At 49.2% G+C, this 19,483-nt stretch overlaps 1 protein-coding gene across 1 annotated transcript; it reads right to left on the reverse strand.

Moving 5' to 3' along the window:
* Positions 1-921: 921 nt before the first annotated feature.
* Positions 922-18,631, reverse strand: CNNM1 (cyclin and CBS domain divalent metal cation transport mediator 1). The gene is made up of 13 exons (XM_056850437.1): positions 17,188-18,631; positions 13,754-13,897; positions 11,914-12,054; positions 11,362-11,531; positions 8,832-8,931; positions 7,872-7,919; positions 6,769-6,831; positions 3,853-4,019; positions 3,163-3,343; positions 2,785-2,901; positions 2,564-2,680; positions 1,692-1,800; positions 922-984 (listed from the first exon to the last, which is right to left on the reverse strand). Exons 1-12 carry the CDS (start codon positions 18,629-18,631, stop codon positions 1,721-1,723), a joined length of 2,772 nt encoding a protein of 923 aa, XP_056706415.1. The 3' UTR covers positions 922-984; positions 1,692-1,720.
* Positions 18,632-19,483: the final 852 nt, after the last annotated feature.

The raw sequence follows: 19,483 nt of genomic DNA on the forward strand, positions 1-19,483 counted from the left end.
AATAAAAACTGGTTCTTGGACACTAACAAATGTCTCAGGATGAGGCAGCACTGCTTCCTGTACCCAGTTCTCAGTCTTTTACAGAAACGGCTTCTGTGCTTGCTCCAAGTCTAGCCAGTTCTAGCTCCAAATCCTGGGATGCAGAAAAATGGAGAAGTACTCCATGTAGCCCTTTGGGACTACTTGCTTCCAACAAAGTATGTGGCTAGCATAGTACAGATATACTTTCCAGTGCTCAATCCAAGGCTTGACCGGCGAGACAGTTCCCATAATTGTCAACACGTTTTTATGTCCATTTCCCCCCTCCTCCCCAATATACATGTTTAACATTCTACAAAGAAGGGATGGACAAACTTCATGTAAAACAAGTACATTTTATTTCTCCCTTTTAGATGTTTGACTTCAAAACTCCCTCTTTGTTCTGAATTGAGCTGGAAAGCAGGGCTGACTGGAGCCATACTCCCATGTTTGTTTGATTTCGTGCTCACACATGAAGAGACAAGCTGCAAACCCAAAGCCAGCTGGTTCTAGGCAGCAATAGGTCTCAGACATGTCTGGGTAGTGCTTGTATGCAGATGAAGACAGAGGGAGTGGAAGGTGCAATGCTGTTGCTGCACATACATGCATGGGAGGGGGCCCAATGTGCAGGACCACGGGTGAGGAAGGGTAGGTACTTCCAGCTGGGACTATGTGCCCCCATTTCCCTTGGGTATTACCTTGTTGGATGTAATCTGTGATGGTGAGGCTTAAGCTACCCACAGGGTCCCCACACACCCTGCTGCTCCGCTATCTTCTTTTTCCGCCTTTTGCCAAGACCCGGTGTTCAGCTCTCTAAGCTATGGCTCCACCTCTCAAGCTTGGCCCTCAAACATCTGCTGTCTGAATCGTGAACCCTGGAGGCAGGGGACAGATGATGTGGGAGAGAAAAGCAAGTGCCATCACACGCACACATGAACCTGGTCGGTTAGTTGTCATGCTGCAGACCTGTGAAAGAAACAGCAGCTGTTCAGAAGGGTGCAGCTGTAGAGAGGGCTTTGCCTCACGTAGCCCACACATGCACAGAATAATACAGGGCCAGATGCCCACCCACACAGCATTTAAAGTTTAGAGCTTTTCTTAAATGCATTCTATTCAAAATGCAATACTCTCTGAAACCTGATATCCCATCCTGCATCCAAGGGAAGGGGAACAAAACAGGCTGCCATTTGCCCCCTTCAAATAAGGCTGGATGATCACTCTAATATCTGGTTTGTACAACAAGAAAATGCACAACTACTATTGAAACCTTTAAACAGTAGAGGAGTCATATGAGGAAGCAGCCTTGCTGTCTTTGACCCAAGGACCATCTAGCCTACCATCCTGTTTTCACAACCAAACTTCCATAAAGAGGGCATGAAGGCAACAGTTGCACCCTGCTGTTGCCTCCCAGCAACTACTGTTCAGAGGGCACTGCCTCTGAACATGGAAGCTTCATCTAGTCCTCTTTTTCTTCACACATGCATGCACGCATCCAAGACTTGAGATTGCACAGCAAAAAGAAGCAGAAAGGCCCAGAAGGAATAGAAAATCTTGCAAATCAAAAGTTCAAAAAATGTGTGTGTGTGTATTTGTTCTAAGGTCAGAGCTGGGTGCATAGCTGAGGAGGGGGATGGGGCTGCCAGGAAAAGGACAACATAGAGTACACCACTAACCTGTGGGAGGCTCAAAGCCAGGTTTCCATTCATGTGATGAGAGGTGTGAAGTTGGTATTATCATCGGGACTCTTTTCACTCTCTGCTGATGGCTTTCTTCTCCTTCCACCTGCAAGACCGAGTGGTTTTCAGTCAGTGCTGAGGAAGTATATACTCTGTATCCTCCCACTGCAGTCTTTCTTCTCCATACCTCTCCCTCATCAGTACATCCGAAGCACCTGTTGAACCTACAGGCACTTTGTTCCCTTGGAAATGCCCAATGGCTCTCAAGGGCCACTGGGCATACAGACATACATAACTGGAGCAGTGAGGCCACTGGAAACACGCTCATCACATATCTGATACAGATACACTGCCTTCTGAGGTTAAGGCTGGAAGAAGAACCTGTTCTTCTATCTTAGAACAGAAGCATAATTTGCACAGCACTAACTGGCTGGCCTGTGTGTATCATGAACAACCCTCCTCCCCTTCTCCAAGCAGAACTGTGCATCGTGCTAACCTGTGTGTCAGTCACATCTCCCCTCCCTTCACTGCCCAGATCAGATTTCAAAGTTTTTAAATATACAGCAGAGAAAAAAGTTTTTACAAAATTTAACTAAGCACCAAATAAATGTGTGCATATTCTAACATGCTGGGCACTTGGCAAAGCTGACAGCCTGCCTGAAGTGGGCAGGAAGGGGATGTCTTTGATCCAGAGCCTCTATGACAGATTAAGAGATGGGGAAATGGGAGTTTTCCCCAAGTTGAAAAGCCTACCCTTGATGTCTGTACACAGCCAAGAGTGAACAGGCTTGTGCAACTGTATCTCTCCGAAATATGACCAGGTCAGCTTCTCTCCATTCCCCCACTTCAAGAGCTACGGTGTGACTCACTGAGGGTGCGGAGCAGCTTCTTGCCCAGGGGCTCCTCAGGACCACTTGGGGATGTGCTGGTCTCCATTTCTCTGTTTGAAGTCTCGGGTTCCAGCCTGACAGCACAGCCCTCGTTTTCTGTAAGGTAGCAGCAATCAGGATATAGCTGGGATCTGTTCAGACCCTCAGAACGCCCCCCACCCACTTGCTGGCCTGCATTACCGCATCCTTCAAATACTCACTCTGCTGAGTGTTGCTCTCCGCGGCCCCTGCCAGCTCCTCTTGGATGTGAGGAATTGCCTCCATGTGCAAAAACACAGAGTCTGTGGGGCTCTTCAGGCGCCCATCTGAATGGCTAACTGTGAATGCAGAAGGGGGAAACCACAACTGTTATGTCAGGGCAATACACACAGCATATCAAACACAAGTGTTTGACCATATGGCTAAAGATCAGGGATGACAGCAGTGTCATACAATTTGACCCAATTTGGTGGATGGAAATCCTTTTGCTAATTTACATGTATCAAGAGCAATCTGAGCTTGTGCAGGAATGCACAACTGCAAAACACACAGCTTTGTGCATGAATGCTCTCTCGGAACACGTCCCTTACTGTACCTACCCACAATGCTGTTTCTCATGTTCAGGAGAATGGCAGGATCATCCTTGGGTGTCTGTGGAGTGCCCCTGACTGTGGGAGCCTTCGTGGAATCTCCATCATTAAAAGCCTCCATGTCAGGGGTCTGGGGTGAGCTGTCCATGCGGCTAGCGCTCAGTGCGTTCTGGTACTGCTGACGAGTGATCTAGGCATAGGGCAGAGGAATCACTGTTCAGACTGATGATGCTGGTTTCATCTTTTTCAGTGTCTCTAAAATCCTTCTGTCGTCTGTTAAAGCTCACATCTAGGTCCCTTCCCATCTTACTACTGGACACCCTCCCATTTGTTTCATCGTGACATTGCTCTTTCCCTTTCGTTCAGTTTTATTCAGAATGGTGCTGCTAAAAACCATCTCTCCCCAGCCACGTTACCAGTCTCAGGAACCTTCCGCAGTGCCTGTCTGTTGCCTTCCATCGTGACCTCTGTACTTCTACTTAATGCGCTCCCCGTCACTCTGATCTTCCCTATATTGCTGTGTCCAAGCATCTTTCTTTTAGCTTCTTGCCTTTACCTCCACACACTTTCACTTCCTTTCATCCCTTCTTTTGCACCCATGTCGGGAATGGCCTCCTCACTAGACATCAAACCATCTCCCTTTCCTTCATTATCTCCTGCCTCAAAATTTTGCTTCCGTCACACAGTCCCAGAAGATACCTTGACAAACTGTACGTCGCAGAGGATGTGAACAGAGTAGTCTGGCGTGTAGACGTTGTTGTTGCTGCCGCTGTGCAGCTGGGTGCTGCTGCCTCCGTAGTCGTTACGTTCTCGGATCGGGGATTCAGAGCGATTCAGGCCACTGCATCGGGAAGGTGACTGGTTCACTGGAAGAGGAAGCAGTGAGCAAATCAGTTATGCCTGGCAATGAAGATGCAACAGCAAAAAGGGCCAAGGCATTAAAAGGAGTGCTTTATGGTACAAGGAAGCAGCGCCCATCTCTTGGGCTTTTTAGGAGAAACTACTCTTCCTTTAGATTCACATTTTTGCTTAATCTGCAGTGATCCCTGGCCATGCACATTACAGTAGTGCTCTAGTGTGTGGGGGAGGTAGTGCCACACAGCTGCTAAGGGGGAAAGTGCTGAGCATTTGCTGAGAACAGAACCAAATGGATGGACCATGGCAAAACAAGAAATTGAGCAGTCTGCCATATAAACACCACAGACCATACAACAGTACTGGAGGGAGCAGGGTGTTTGTCAAATGCTCGGTTTTGTTTCAGTGTCCACCCTCCTCAGATTCCACATAATGCATGCACCATGCCCCCTCAAGCAGATGATGCTGAGAGAATAATAGCAGTGGGGATATTTGGGGGGTTAATCACATCAGGCAGATTCAGGTCGCAGCAGTAGCTCCACCTTCTGCAAGAAGAAAGCAGAATGGAAGAAGCATAGGGCAAAATTTGAGGGAAAGGCCTGCTCCCTTTCACTTGATGTTTCATAAAGAACAGAAGACCACCAGTTTACCAAATGGATTTGGCAGCAAGTGACTGTTCCGTTTCCTATCATCTCTACTGATAGCCTCCATTACAGTTAGGACTCTGCAATTTTGAGGGGCAGCTATGACTGCAGCAGTAGGGTTGCACAGGACAAAAATCAACAACCAAAACAGCTGGGTGTGTTTATTTCCCCACCCCACTCTAAGAAAAGTATCTGTATGTGTCTGTCTCTGTGTAATGAACAAAGAGGGAACCTAGCAGAATCTAGCAACCCACAGAAAGTTAAATTACCAAGCTAAAACATTCTAAACATTCTGTCAATAAATATTGGAGAAAAAACAGCCTGATGCCCATTTTGTGGCAGATTTGCCTATGGGACCAGGCTCTCTCAGCCCAGCACTAGTACCCTCATACACTCATATCAGCAGAGAGCAGTAATACCACCTGCACAGACCATGCGCCTTGTCCTGGTACATAACCAGGTCAAGTGAGCTTCTTCTGACTTATAAGGCCCTGGAACCTATGATACCTTGGCCAAATGGCCTAATTTGGCTAATGAACTGCCTGAAGAGGCTCCTCACATAAATCACTAGTCTATAAATAATAAATAAGTAATAATAAAATCTAAAGGCCTTGTCATCATGTGACACTTTGATGCTACTTTATACACCCTGTTGTTTAAGTATCTACAGTGTTCTTATTTCTGTGTTCAAGTGGTTATTTTTCATACTTTGTAAACTCAGGACAGCCCAGGATTCTTTTGTTGTTGTTGTTGCCAGAGTAAAATACCCTCCCCCATCTCAGTATACATTGCTGAGCAGCATAATGATGCTAAGGCATTAGTCAACATAGGAAGGTAGCTAAGAACTGTGATCCAGAATGTCCCTGGTTCAGATCCCTCAACAAATTCACTAAGTGGCCACGGGAAAGCCACTCAGCCTGTGCAATATGAAGATCAAAATATTCGCTTAACTTAAAGGACTGCTTTAAGGATTACTGATGTAATGTATGTAAATCGCTTTGAAATCTGAAAGGGCAACACAAATGCTAAGTATTAAGAACTGCCTGGATTATTGTATTTTTATTTTTAGTGTCTGTCATTTATTGACTTCCTCCCCTTTATAATTGCATCTGTGCTGCTATGAACCTCTGGTTATAAAATGCACTCAACTTTGGCCCCTGGACAGCAAGAACTGGAAACCCCATTAATCAGGTAGCCATTGCACTGCCCGTAGGCTCCTCCTCCAGAAAGCAGCAGGCCTCTCTCTCCAGGCAGAGCTGAGGCAAACCTCTGCAGAATTTTGAATCCCCAGGCCTGAAGCTGCCCGGTTGGTCTCTATGGCAGGAGTGGCCCCATCTGTATCATTTGTTAGACATTCTTTGTTCCGCTTCTCATTTGAAGTTACTCAGGTTTCAGTCCGATCCCTTAAGATCTTCTGACACCTTAATGAACTGTAATACTATTCTTAAACTTATCCACTTTATTCGTATTTTGCTTCTCCCCTCAAGGGAACCCAAAGCAGTTTAAAATGTTGTTCTCCCCTCCTCCATAAAATCCTCACAACAACCCTGTGACAAACCAGCCTAGAGTCAACCAGCGAGCTTTCATGGCAGAGTGGGGATTTGAACCTGTGTCTCTCAGATACTAGTCCAATACTCTAACCATTACACCACACTAGCCCTAAAGGAATACAGCTGCAATTAGTGAACCCACACCCTTCAGATGAGCTGTGCCTCTGGATTCCCACTGGGCTAGACCTTGTTTGGAATGGGTCAAGGAAAGGCAGTCCTCTGGTTCTAGATAATATGTTTCTGCACATGCATACATTCACACAATACATTCATCTTCATATGCAGTATATCCAAGCGCATGCTTATCTATGATGCAGTATGAAAACATGGTCCTCTATCTACAGCTCAGGACAAAAGAACATTGTTTACCACTGGCAAACGGATACAGCTCTCAGAAATACTAAATGCACAGAAGCATTTACCAAATGCTCAGTTGCGCATGCGTGCTGGAGCATGTACTCTTCCAAACCTCTTCAATACTTTGTGTTGGGTGAGAGGTTCACAGATAAACATGGATTAAGGCAGCAGAATGGGAACCTGTTCTTGGACGCTCTGTATACAGTTACCTGGGGAGCCAGCCAAAGATTCCCCTCTGCTGAAGGCGAAGGTACGGGACATGGACACAGGCACTGGAGGGGAGGGGATCAGTAGACAACAACCAAGGTAGAAAAGGGGGGGGAGGAGGAAGAGAATGGGTTTAAAAGGAAGAGAGTGTGAACTCAGTAGGACTGACATCAGGACACTGACTTCATGATGTCCCCACATAGCTAGCAAGGCATAATCCACGATTGACCTACAACTAAGGAAGAGCTGCATTCTCTGCAGCTATAAAAGGACTAGGCAGGCATTGAAGGATTCATCAGGCAACCTGCCATATGAAGGGCAGGAGAGAACTTGCACAAACCCTCATCTCTGACCTATGTTTGGTCCCAAAAAAATGTAGATTTCACTGCACATGCCACACCACATTTCATTGCTTATTATCATGTTTAGACCCATGAGAAAAGAAAATATGGATTTAATAAATACTTCACAAGTATTTATAGATGCATGACACAATTACATAAAACACCACAGGGTGTCATTAGGAATACACATGATGGAATGCAGAGAGCGGAGTAGTATGGCTATTTGGGGGCCTTCATTTATTTACGAAATTTCTATACCACTTACTGCTCAAAACTATTTACAATGAAACCATACATACAATTTAAATCCAACCAAAACCTGACAAATCAAAATAACCAAAATAGATATCTTCACATTAAATCCAAGTCAGGCAAAAGCCCATACTGATACACCGACATGCGATTTGAATATAAGTGCTGGCAGTCCATTCCATAGGGATTCAGCTACCACAGACATCTCACAAGAGATTACTATTTCTTTTTTCCAGTGTTATTCACCATGACTGACATGTTTTATTATAGTACTTTATGAGTTACGCAGCTTCAAATAATCTGGAGAGAAGAATACAGGAGCACCTCAAGGAAAACGTAGGGTGTCTGTTCCAGGGCTATGGGGGGGGGGGGAGAGGTGGGTCTCAGTAATTCCTCGACTGAAACAGGAAGCCCAGTCCTTTATCTCTTGACCCGTACCCGAGGAAGGCCTAACCCAAACCACAAACCCCCTCACCAACAAAAGAATAGGTCACTGAGAAGATACGTACACAGGAAAGAAGATCCCGCCAGGCTGCTCATTTTGCGCACGTCATTATCTGAAAATATAGGGGGCAGATGGAAGGTGAGTCTCAGCCAGCGCTTTGCTGTGCCACCCCTACCCTGATCAGGGAAGAGACACTTTCTCAAGGGGGTGAAAAGGCAGATGTGTCATACCAATTGCAGCATCTCTGTATTGGCCTCAGGTAAGTGACACCTTCCTTCACAAACTGACTCCATTTGACAAAGCCTGTGTTTAGAATGTCAAGGGAGTGTCCTTTCCATACATGCAACTTTCTGTCAATATTTCCCATTCCTACAAGGAAGACTTCAGTATATTGCTACTGTCTATAAAGATCTTCCCTAACAAGCCAAGTAAATTGTTCCATGGTTCTGTAGCAATGGGATTTCCACCCAACCACCTTCATCGCTCCCTCTGGCTTAGACTAAGCATGCAGAAAGAACAAAAATACAGCACAGAATTAAAATCTGACACAGGGTTGAGCTTTCCTCTATCATTATGCCAGCATTTTCATTTTAAAAGTTTTAGTTTTTAGGGTCTGAATGCATTTACAATGCCTTCCAAAAGCTCAAGTCTGCCTCTTATTACAAAAGGCTCCCCACTAGCCAGGGCTTCTTTGTCCAGCACAGCTCCTTAAACCTATCCCTTACATCTATAATTCTCTTTCCCATGAATATTGGTGCCCCTTATAACAATTTTCTTTGCTGCTCTTTGCCACTGAAGTTATGGTAAAATAGTCATTTTAATGGACATCCAGATTTATTAAATAAAATATTTATACTCACCTTTCCTTTTTGGTTTAAAGTAATTAGGAATGAATTTTGGAGATTTATGTAAGCTATGTACACAGATTTATGTAAACTATGCATTTTGGCAACTGTATGAGGTATACTGAACAGCAGTTTGTTACCCAATATATCCTGCCCTGGGGGCAGGCTCCGGCTCATACCTGAGCAGGCAACAGCCATGATGGCTGGAATGCCATAGTAGGTAAAGGCTCCATTCTCGAAACGCAGGCCTTCCTTCCCTACTTCCACCTCCACTCTTCCCTGGGAAAAGAAAGAAAATGCAGCTCAGCAGCACCAACATTCCCTGTCCTCACAGGACACATTCATTAAAAAAAAAAAAAAATAGCTGCAGCCTAACAACCTTACTCTGGGCAAGGACAAGCCCTGTGCATTCCCCAGAAGACTTGCAGACAATTCTACACAATGACAGAAAATAAGAGTTGCAAGTCAAGAATGTCAGAAATATCAGAAGGGTAGGGCCTGGGACAATGGAGGAAACATAGGCTAGGCAGAACTGGGAAAACCCACATCTGGTGTAGTTGGAGTGGCTGTAGGGCAGGACTAATGGACATCAGTATATGGAAGTAACATGTGTCTGGCTTTAAGACTGAAAGTTGCTCTGCAAAGAGTGATTAAGTGTTCGACCTTGATTGGTGGGGGAGGTTTAGCCTCATCCTGAAAGGGTGTGTTTCTTTAGCTCTTCTGATGGCCTTCACTAGGGGTAGGATGGTTTTACTCGCTTGTTATGAATTGAGAGCATTTTCTTTGTTTTCTTAAGAGGAGCTGCGGCGTTGTGAGTGCAACTTTCCCGGGGAAGAACTGAAGGCCGTAGAGATAAGGCTTTGGCAAAGAAAAGCTCTCGACTAGGGCTGTTGAAAAAAAATTCGGTATAGTTCAGCTTCGGCAAAATTCGGCCCGTTTTTATTCAGGCCGTGCCGAAGTCCGAACTCCCCCGCTTCGGATCCCCGGAAATTTGGGGGGATCCGGAGTTCAGGGGGAAATTCGGGCCCCGCGTGCCTTCAGGGGGATTCCCTGAAGGCGCGCGGGGGGCCCTTTAAACAAGCCCCTCTGCGCTGTCTGCGCAGAGGGTTTCCAGACCCCCCCCAGCCCTGCCGGGAGTCCCGGCAGGGCTGGGGGGGGGGGGCTTGAAATAGATTTGTGCCTCCCGGCCAGGAGGCACAAATTAATTTAAAGGGCCCGCCGTGCCCCTCCAGGGAAGCTCCCTGGAGGCGCGCGGCGGGTCTTCAAACAGATCTGCGCCTCCCGACCGGGAGGCACAGATCTATTTGAAGCCCCCCCCCAGCCCTGCCGGGAGTCGCGGCAGGGCTGGCGGGGGGCTGGCAAGACCCTCTGCGCAGAGGGTTTCCAGACCCCCCCCCAGCCCTGCCAGGACTCCCGGCAGGGCTGGGGGGGGGCTTTAAATAGATTTGTGCCTCCCGGCCGGGAGGCACAAATCTATTTAAAGGGCCCGCCGCGCGCCTCCAGGGAAGCTCCCTGGAGGCGCAGATCTATTTGAAGCCCCCCCCCAGCCCGACCGGGAGACCCCCCCCAGCCCTGCTGGGCACAGGGGCTTGGCAACCCCCCCACCCCCTTCCCCAGAGTCCCGGCGGACGGGGCGGGGGGTCTGGAAACCCCTGTGCCCAGCCAACAAATCTTTAAATAGATTTGTGCCTTCCGGCCGGGAGGCACAAATCTATTTAAAGGGCCTGCCGCGCGCCTCCAGGGAAGGTCCCTGGAGGCGCACGGGGGGGGGGGGGGGAGAACAGATCTGCGCCTTCCAGCTGGAAGGCGCAGATGATTAAAGGGGCCGAATTCGCCGAATTTATTCGGGAACACCCCGAACTCGGCGAATTCGGCTCCCTGGTTTCCCCTTTTTGAGTTCGGTTCGTCCGAACCGAAAAACCGCCGAATTGTGGGAAATTCGGCTGTTTTTTGGTTTGGACCGAACCAAATCAACAGCCCTACTCTCGACCTTATTATAAAACAAACCATACCTTGCCCATTGGCTGTTATCAGCATTTCAAACCTGAATGAAAGGTAGTCAGTTCATACAATCAGTGAAAATGATATTAGGAAGAAATGCCACTCAACAGAACTAACAAGGGCACACTGATTTTTTTTTGTCATGTTACAACCAAGAACACACATAGGTACATACTATAAATGTACCACTGCTCCATACACCTCAGTATTACCTACTCTACTCTGACTGGTGGCAGCAGCTCTCCAGGGTCTCAGACTGAGAAATGTTTTAACACGTTACCCAACATCCTTTAACTGGAGGTTGGAGCCCAGCGCAGCCCTCTGCTGTATTCTCTTTCCCACTTAAGTCTTGAGGTAGGAAAGCTGAAGAGATTATGTGGGGGGGGGGAGCATAACCGGGCTCACTGCACACAAACCAGGTGCTCCTAACCACCAAGCCACAGCCCCTCCCATGACATCACTGAACATTGTCCATTATTCATTGGGAACTTGAAAGGTGAATATCCAGATGAGTGTTGTGGTAGTTCTGTAATACCACAGCTAGGACTTCAACCTTAGGATAACACCGCTCTATGTGTTCCTCTCTCTAGAGTGCATTTTTTAAAAATCCTGCTAAGAAGTGAAGCCACAGCACAGAGGCAGGGATGCCCATACTAAGCAGCCTCCACCCTCTGGGATGAATGCCTTCTACTAGAGGCCTTGACAAACCTGCAAGATGAGCACAAAGTATTCAACCGGCCGGTTGCGCTGGTAGAGGTAGTGTTCGGGTGCTCGTTTGTTCTTGTGGTCAAATTTTATTTCCTGGATGACATTGGGGTGTTTGAGGAGCCGCAGCAGGATCTTCTCTGAGAGATATGGCGGCTTGAAGGGCTCCACTTCTGCAGGAGAAAGAGGAAGGAAACCAGCAAGTGTTTACGAGAGACTTAAGTGTTCTTACACATTTGACCCATCATGGTCACTGTGTATTATGGAAGCTCAGGGTGGGAAAAGGAAAGCTCCAGTAGAGATCGCATGTGTGATCACGTGAAGTAGCTAAACAAAACGGGAGCCCAGAGTGGTCCTTCACTATCTTACCCATATAAGTCTTAAGGTAGGAAAGCTGAAGAACTCATGGGAAAAAAGCACAACTGCTCAAGGAATGCAGGTACTCCTTTAGACAACACTGGTCTGAGGTACAGACTTGGAAGTACCAAGAGACGACAATATTCTCATCACTACAGGTATTTGAGAAAGTCTGGATAACTGAGAAAGGCTGGATACCTGTAGCCATGAAGCGATGTGTGGCAAGCAGGAGCTGAGGAGAAATCTTCACTCTTATCTCATTATCTGAAAGCTGGAAAATGGAGAAGTCATGTGGTTTCCGACCCCGATGGGTTGCCCGCTCCTTCTTCCGATTGTCAGCTAAAGATCAGAACAGCAAAGATTATACTTATAGTAAAGGCACTGCAAATCCACAACAGGAACTGTGTTCCTCCAGTCTCCTATCCTGAAACTTTCTGGTTTCTAGTTAAGGAGATTTCAAGACTATGACTTCAAGGCTAAGACCAGGGGTGGGGAACCTTTTTCCTGCCAAGGGCCATTTGCGCATTTATAACATTATTCGGGGGCCATAACCAGGTGTAGATCTCCCATGGGGGGAGACTATGGTTTCCAGGTCTCCAGCCACCACCTGGAGGTTGGCAACCCCAGGGGAGACCACGCGGAGAAGGCCTGGAGGGCGCCCCCGCTTCCTTGTCCTCCCCCCCTCCCAGGCGGGAGGGCAGCCAGCGGTAGGCCTGAGCAAACGAGGCGCCAGGAGGCAGCCGATCCACAGGGAAGGAAGGGAGGAAGGAAAGAAAACAGAGAAAGAGGAAAAGGGAGGGAGGGGAAAAGAGAGAGAAAGGGAGAAAGAAATGGAGGGAGGGGGATAAAGAAAGAAAAGGATGGAGGGAGACAGACAAAGAGACAGAAAAAGAGGGAGAGAGGGAGACAAAGGAGAGTGACAGAAAAAGAAGAAGAAAGAAAACCCTTCCCCCCCCCCACACACACACATGTGCTCGCCGGCCCCACGCGACCAGGCCCCAACCTCCACGCCTCCCCCCCCCACACCCCCGGCCTCGGAGCTCCTGAGGGCCGCAGAAAATGTCCTCAGGGGCCGCATACGGCCCCCGGGCCTGAGGTTCCCCATCCATGCTAAGACCAAAGATTTAAAGACTACAATGCCCTCTTTGAAACCTTTCAGGGTTTTCTGATCATGTTCAGGTAACAATCACCAGCAGAACGTAAGCAGTGATTTGCCTAGCTATCCTCCCCCCATCACTATCAAGGAGTTCCAATTAAATGTTCATCAATATTCCTTCTTTCGAGTGCAATGAGGTTATTGTATACAGTGATCACGGTTCATAACTGCCTGCAAGAGGCACATTTGAGTTTGACTTCCACAGATATGTAGAAATGATCTACGGTGAGGCAAAGGCATGTTGCACATTCTCATATGCTATTGCGATCAGTGTTTCAAGGTTGAGCTTAAGCAGGTTGAAGAGATGTACAAGAACAGAACCCTAGCAGAAAGTATTAGGATTCCATTGTCCACCCACAGCTCTTTTCCCCATGAGGAAAGGTGCTTACTATAGCACTTTCACAGCTCTTGTGGGGAGCAGCAGCTCTCTCTCTGTACATATACCAAACATACAACTCATCCTAGCTAATCCTTCCTGATGACTGGCCCTCCCTCTCCCACAGAGAGCTACCCTTGTTTGAGGCTTCCTAGAGGCACCTGGTTGGCCACTGTGTGAACAGACTGCTGGACTTGATGGGCCTTGGTCTGATCCAGCAGGGCCTTTCTTATGTTCTTACCCCATGACAGCTGGGTCTGAGGCTTTGGAATTTTTCCATTGCCAGGTTTGCAGAAGGAACACAAAGCTAGATGTACAACAGAAGGAACATCAAAATCCTAACAATATACTGACGTAATAATCAATGGACTCCAAGATATGGAAGACGTGTGCATGTGTGAATACGGAGCTTATACAACCTCTCTCAATATCTTTGGGGTTCTGACTGGACATACTTCTCTCTAGAATCTGTCCTGGGGGAAGTACCACAGTCACCACATACTTACTGTAGAGGTCTGTTTCATCCAGAATCTCTGACTTGATGATCTCCTCAATTACATCTTCAAGAGTAACGATCCCCATCACTTCATAGAAGGGATCTCCTTCCCCTTCGTTATTCACCCGCTGCACAATTGCCAGGTGTGATTTTCCTGCAAGGAGTGAATTAGCAGAAACAAGAAGCTTCAGTGCACTGCCCATCCTGGCCAAGGACAGGGAAACGGTTTGACCGTGACCTAACTTCAGGTTTCAGTTACAACGTTAAGTTTGGGGGAAAGGTACATTCCACTTGTTGCAAATGAAGGGACTATAGACCAAAGGAGACGATGCTATGATACTCAACACTGGTGACAGGGAGTTCATAATGATAGGACGGGAAGAAAGGCATGACAAGGAATCACTTATTCTGTGAAAATATAAAACAACCAGCCAAGGCCCCCTCAGCAATCAGCCCAATTTTCCAGTTTCTTCTCCCACATATGAGAGAGTCTTCTCTCACTAAGAATAGAATCCTAACTGCAAAGGTAGACATGGCAGTCTGTTGTAGCAAAATAAAAATCCAGCGGCACCATAAGGACTAACAACTTTTATTTCAATATGCATTTTCGCCAGTCACAGCTCACTTTTTAAGATAAGTTACAACCATCCAAGTCCATGGGCTGAGAAGCGTGTAACTTTGCTTAGGACTGCACTGTTAGTCCCAGGTTATGAACTGAATCATTATGTACTTTTAGTGAAATTCTCTTTTAACTTAATTTTTTTAACAAACATCAACATTTGTTCAAATTATATGAAACAAAGAGGATTTAGGCTAGGCTCCCAAAGATCAGAAGGTGAGTAGGGAAGAAGAAGCATCCTGAATTTAGCTGTACTGCCTACAGAATTATCTATATGAATTAACTCTATGGAACAATATTGGTAACTGTTTTCCAAATATGCTGCTTCAGGCAGAGCCCTCTATATGAGAAATTGTTTTTCTCTCAGTACTGCTATCTGTTAAGTGAACAATTTTTCATACAGAGGGCTCTGCCTGAAACAGCATATTTGGAAAACAGTAGTTGCCAATATTGTCCCATCAAGTTAATTCATATAAAGTAGAGAATTCACCAGTGCTGAACATTATATTGCATGTCTTGCCTTTTTGATGTCGTGTAGAATAATCTTGCTAAGTATGTTTGGCTTCTTCACTAACAGATAGCAGTAGAGAGAGAAAAACAAGCCAAACATGACTTAGCAAGATTATTCTACGCTACTTCAATAAAGTCAAGACGTGCAATATAATGTTCAGCACTGGTGAGACCTGTTTGAGAATTATATGCCATTTTGAACCCTACTTTACCAGATGCATTTTGAATCCAAACCAGAAATACTGACCCCTTTATCAGAGTTGTAAGGGAAGCAGCAGCCTTGCTATTTAACTCCTGGATTCTGAAGTTTAAAAATAATAATACTGCATTTAGATATTTATATCCTACTTCTTCCCCCAGTGCAGATCCAAAGGGGCTTGCATCATTCTATCCTTTTCCATTTTATCTTCGCAACAACCCTTTGAGGGAGCTTAAGCTAACAGAGTGACTGGCCTAAGATATCACAATGATCTTCCATGGCAGAATGAGGATTTGAACCTGGGCCTCCCAGATCCTAGTCTGGCATGCTACCCTCTACACCACTCCGCTGTACTGTCCATTATTCCTTCCTAATTGTACCACAAATGATGGCTAGAAACAGGACTTTTAAAAACAATCAGAGCAAAATTCCCACTAGTTCAGCTGCTGGAGCTATAGCCCCTGATGTCACAAGATTTGCAATAAAATTGTGAAAGCTGGTGACCGTGAACAATATAAGTACCCCTTAATGGTTTCCATATGACCTTAGCGAAGTTGACAAATATCAGGGGAGCCTTTAGCATAAACCTGGAGATTAAAGAATGAAGCCAAATTCAAAACCAAATATTTAGTTCCTCCCTAGCAAAAAGGGCAGGCAGCTGCCTTAGACTGCCTATGTTTGGAGCAGAGGAAAAAGCTCTCCAAGCAATTGGTGGTCCCATTTATCCCCTCTCCCCCAACCACTAACCCAATTAAAAATATGCTAACATTCCCATTGTTTGTTAGGTGTCTGGATGCCATGCAAGGTAAAAATAATGAGGGCAAAATATTAATTGTTTTTGTGGGTGTTGCTGCCTCCAGAATGAGTTCCTACGTGGCCACGGCTTTAAGGAAATATTCTATGACCTTGTGGCAAACAGATGTGCCAGTTACAATTTAGTCAATAATTGCACTAATGTATTGCTTCTCCATTTCATGTTCCATTTCACCTTCACAAGCCCCAAACTTGCATATATAGTGCAGGAGAGGATGAATGTTCAGTGCCATATCCGAAAATGGATCCAGTGTTCAGTGCCATATTTGAAAATGGTTGACAATGGCATAGGGACAAACTTGGATTAATTTAGTTGCTGCCAGTACACCTTACACTCAGCAAGGAATGGGCAGGTGGATGTTTTCAGCAGGTACCACAGTACAAATGTATGGAGTACGCATAATGCGCCTTGATTCAGCCCAGCCTGATCTTATCAGATCTGGGAAGGTAAGCAATGCTGGCCCTGGTACATGGATGGGAGACCACCAAGGAAGTCCAGGGTTGCTTACCCAGAAATAAGCAAAGGCAAACTTTCTCTGAATGTCTCTTGCCTTGAAAACCCTATGGGGTCACCATAAGTTGGCAGCAACTTGACAGACTTTTCACCACCACCCATAATAATGCCACAATCTACTGGCATGGGTTAAGGTGGAACCACCTCCCCTTACAACAGAGTAAATAAAGCCATTACACATGAACACATGCGGTCCCTTGTCCTTAATCACACTACTGGTCTATCAAGGTCAGCACCGTCTACTTTGACTGATGGTGGCTCCTCAGAGGCTCAGGTGGTTTCACTGTTCACTTCCCCTCCTAATTTCCTAAATGGAAATGAAGAAATGAAGCTTGGCACTTTCAGCATGCAAATCAGATGCTCTTCCACTGAGCCACAGCCAATGTCAGCCCAGATTCCTTGTGTTAGGGGGAGAGAATGGAAAATGTGTGAGAGCAATTAACGTAAGGGTTGTGCATACTGGGTAGAATGGGTGTGCGTGAGAAGGAGAGGTGCCTTTATAGAAATTCATTTCTCCCCAGCAGCTATAGGAAAACATGTTTTCTATTCACATGGATAGACTCAGTTAGGAGCAAATCTCAGTGTAATTCCAGTCAAGTGCCAGGGGCATGCAGAAACAAATTGCATGCATGCATGCATACCTGAACACACAAACGCACATTCCCCAGGTTAGGCAGGAAGAAGAGGACAGGGCAAGGCAGGAGGGGCATTGTGGAATCCCAGGGTACCTCGCAAGCAGGGGAATGTGATGCTGGAGGGAGGTGAGCGGCTGGGGCCCCAGGCCCTCACCCTTCTTGAACTCCTCGAGCAAAGCGTCCAGCCGCGTGTCGTGGAACACGCAGTGCAGCGGCCGTCGGTAGAAGCGGGTGACCGTCTGCAGAGGGGTGCAGTCGTCTGGGTCCACGAAGGCCAAGTCCTTGACGAAGAGCAGGTCCACAATGTTGTCCCGCCGCTCCCCTTCGTAGACGGGGATGCGGGTGTAGCCCGAGCGCAGGATCTCGGAGACGGTGGCGAAGTCCAGCACGGCGTCGGCGCGCAGCATGAAGCAGTCGGCCAGGGGCGTCAGCACGTCCTCGGCCGCCTTGGTGCGCAGCTCCAGCGCCCCCTGCACCATGGCCAGCTCGCCGCTCACCAGGTCCCCGTGGGGGTGGGCGGCCCGCAGGGTCTCCAGCAGCCGCTCCCGCGTGGAGCAGGCGCTCAGCTCCCGGCGCAGGGCCCAGTCCAGCAGGCGGCTGAGCGGGTAGCAGACCGGGAAGGCGGCGGCCATGAGCAGGCGGGTGAGGCACAGGGTGCGCGCCGCGATGGCCAGCCCGTGGCGGGAGCACACCGAGTAGGGCACCACCTCGCCGCCCACGAACACCAGCCCAGCGCACAGCAGCACCGCCGCCCACGGCACCCCGGCGGGCTCGCCGCGCAGCCAGCCGCACAGCCAGCCCGCCAGCGCCGCGTTGGCCCCCGCCTGGCCCAGCAGCAGCGTGCACAGCAGGTGGGTGCCGCTCCCGCCGCGGCCCCGCGCCGCCTCCACGCGCCGCGCCCGCGCCCGCTCCGACGCCGAGCCGCTGTTCCGCAGCACGCGCAGCTCCAGCGGGCCCAGCGCCAGCCCCGCCAGCCGCAGCCCGCTGAACAGCGCCGACAGCCCCAGCAGCGCCGCCGCCCACAGCGCCCGCAGCCAGCCCCACGCCGGCAGCGCCACCAGCCCCGCCCCCAGCGACGCCCCCGCCGCCGCCTCCACCTGCAGCGCGAAGCCGCCCGCCGCGCCGTGCAGCTGCCACGCGCGCCCGTCCCACGCGCACAGCCCGAAGCGCCGCCCCGGCGAGGCCCCTTGCGCGCCCGCCGCCGCCGCCCCCTTGCGCGCCGCCCGCACCCGCACCTCCGCCAGCGCCGAGCCGGCCGAGCCGCCGGGCAGCAGCGGGCCCAGCACCTCCACCTCCGAGGCCCAGGCGCTGCGCTCGGGGCAGCGCGCCGCCTCGGCCGGCTCCTCCACGAACACCAGCCGCCGCTCGCTGCCGTTGCCCTCGGGCGGCGGCTGGAAGTAGAGGCGCAGCAGGAAGCGGGACCCCTCGGCCGCCCGCACCGCGCCCCCCTCCAGCCACACGCGCCCCGGCGCCGTGTCCTCCGGCCGCAGCCCCAGCAGCCACGCCGCCCCGCCCGACGGGCGCCGGGACAGCGAGAAGAAGAGCAGCAGCACCGCGCCCCGGCCCCGGCAGCCCCCGGCGCCCCGGCCCGCCGCCATCCTCCGCCGCCTCAGGGAGGGACGGAGGGAGGGAGGGCAGGCGCCGGCCGCACGTGACGCTGCAGCGGCGCGCGCGCGGGGGGGAGCCGTTGCCGGACCACGTGCGCGAGGGAGGGAGGGGCGGGGCGGCCAGCCCCTCGGCGGGCCTCATTGGCCCGGCGGCCCCCTGCCGGCGCGCCACGTGCTGCCCAAGAGGCCCACGGGACCGCCGGACGGAAGCTGCTGCGGCCCATCTTTGGAATCCTGGCCTTGCAGGGTCCGTTCAGAATCCCCTCGGCCCCTGGCCCCGCCCTTTGGGACGCTGAGGGAATCTTCTGCGACCGATGACATCATCTGGCGGTCCACCTGCACGCCGGAGCGTGATCATCAACGAGGGAAAGAATTCATCCTTGGGCCTAGCTGTCCTCCCCACCCACCCACCCACCCATCACTATCAAGGAATTCCAATTAAATGTTCATCAATATTCCTTCTTTCGAGTGCAATGAGGTTATTGTATACAGTGATCACGGTTCATAACTGCCTGCAAGAGGCACATTTGAGTTTGACTTCCACAGATAGGTAGAAATGATCTGTGTTGAGGCAAAGGCGTTTTGCACGTTCTCAAAGGTGTTGCGATCAGTGTTTCAAGGTTGAGCTCGAGCAAGTTCAAGAGGAAGGAAGTGTTAGGATTCCCTTGTCCACCCACAGCTCTTTTCCCCATGAGGAAAGGTGCTTACTATAGCACTTTCACAGCTCTTGTGGGGAGCAGCAGCTCTCTCTGTACATATACCAAAGATACAACCTATCTTAATATTGTCAAAGGCTTTCACAGTCAGAGTTCATTGGTTCTTGTGGGTTATCCAGGCTGTGTG

The sequence above is a fragment of the Euleptes europaea genome, chromosome 5 (assembly GCF_029931775.1).
Source record: "Euleptes europaea isolate rEulEur1 chromosome 5, rEulEur1.hap1, whole genome shotgun sequence".
Lineage (NCBI taxonomy): Eukaryota > Metazoa > Chordata > Lepidosauria > Squamata > Sphaerodactylidae > Euleptes > Euleptes europaea.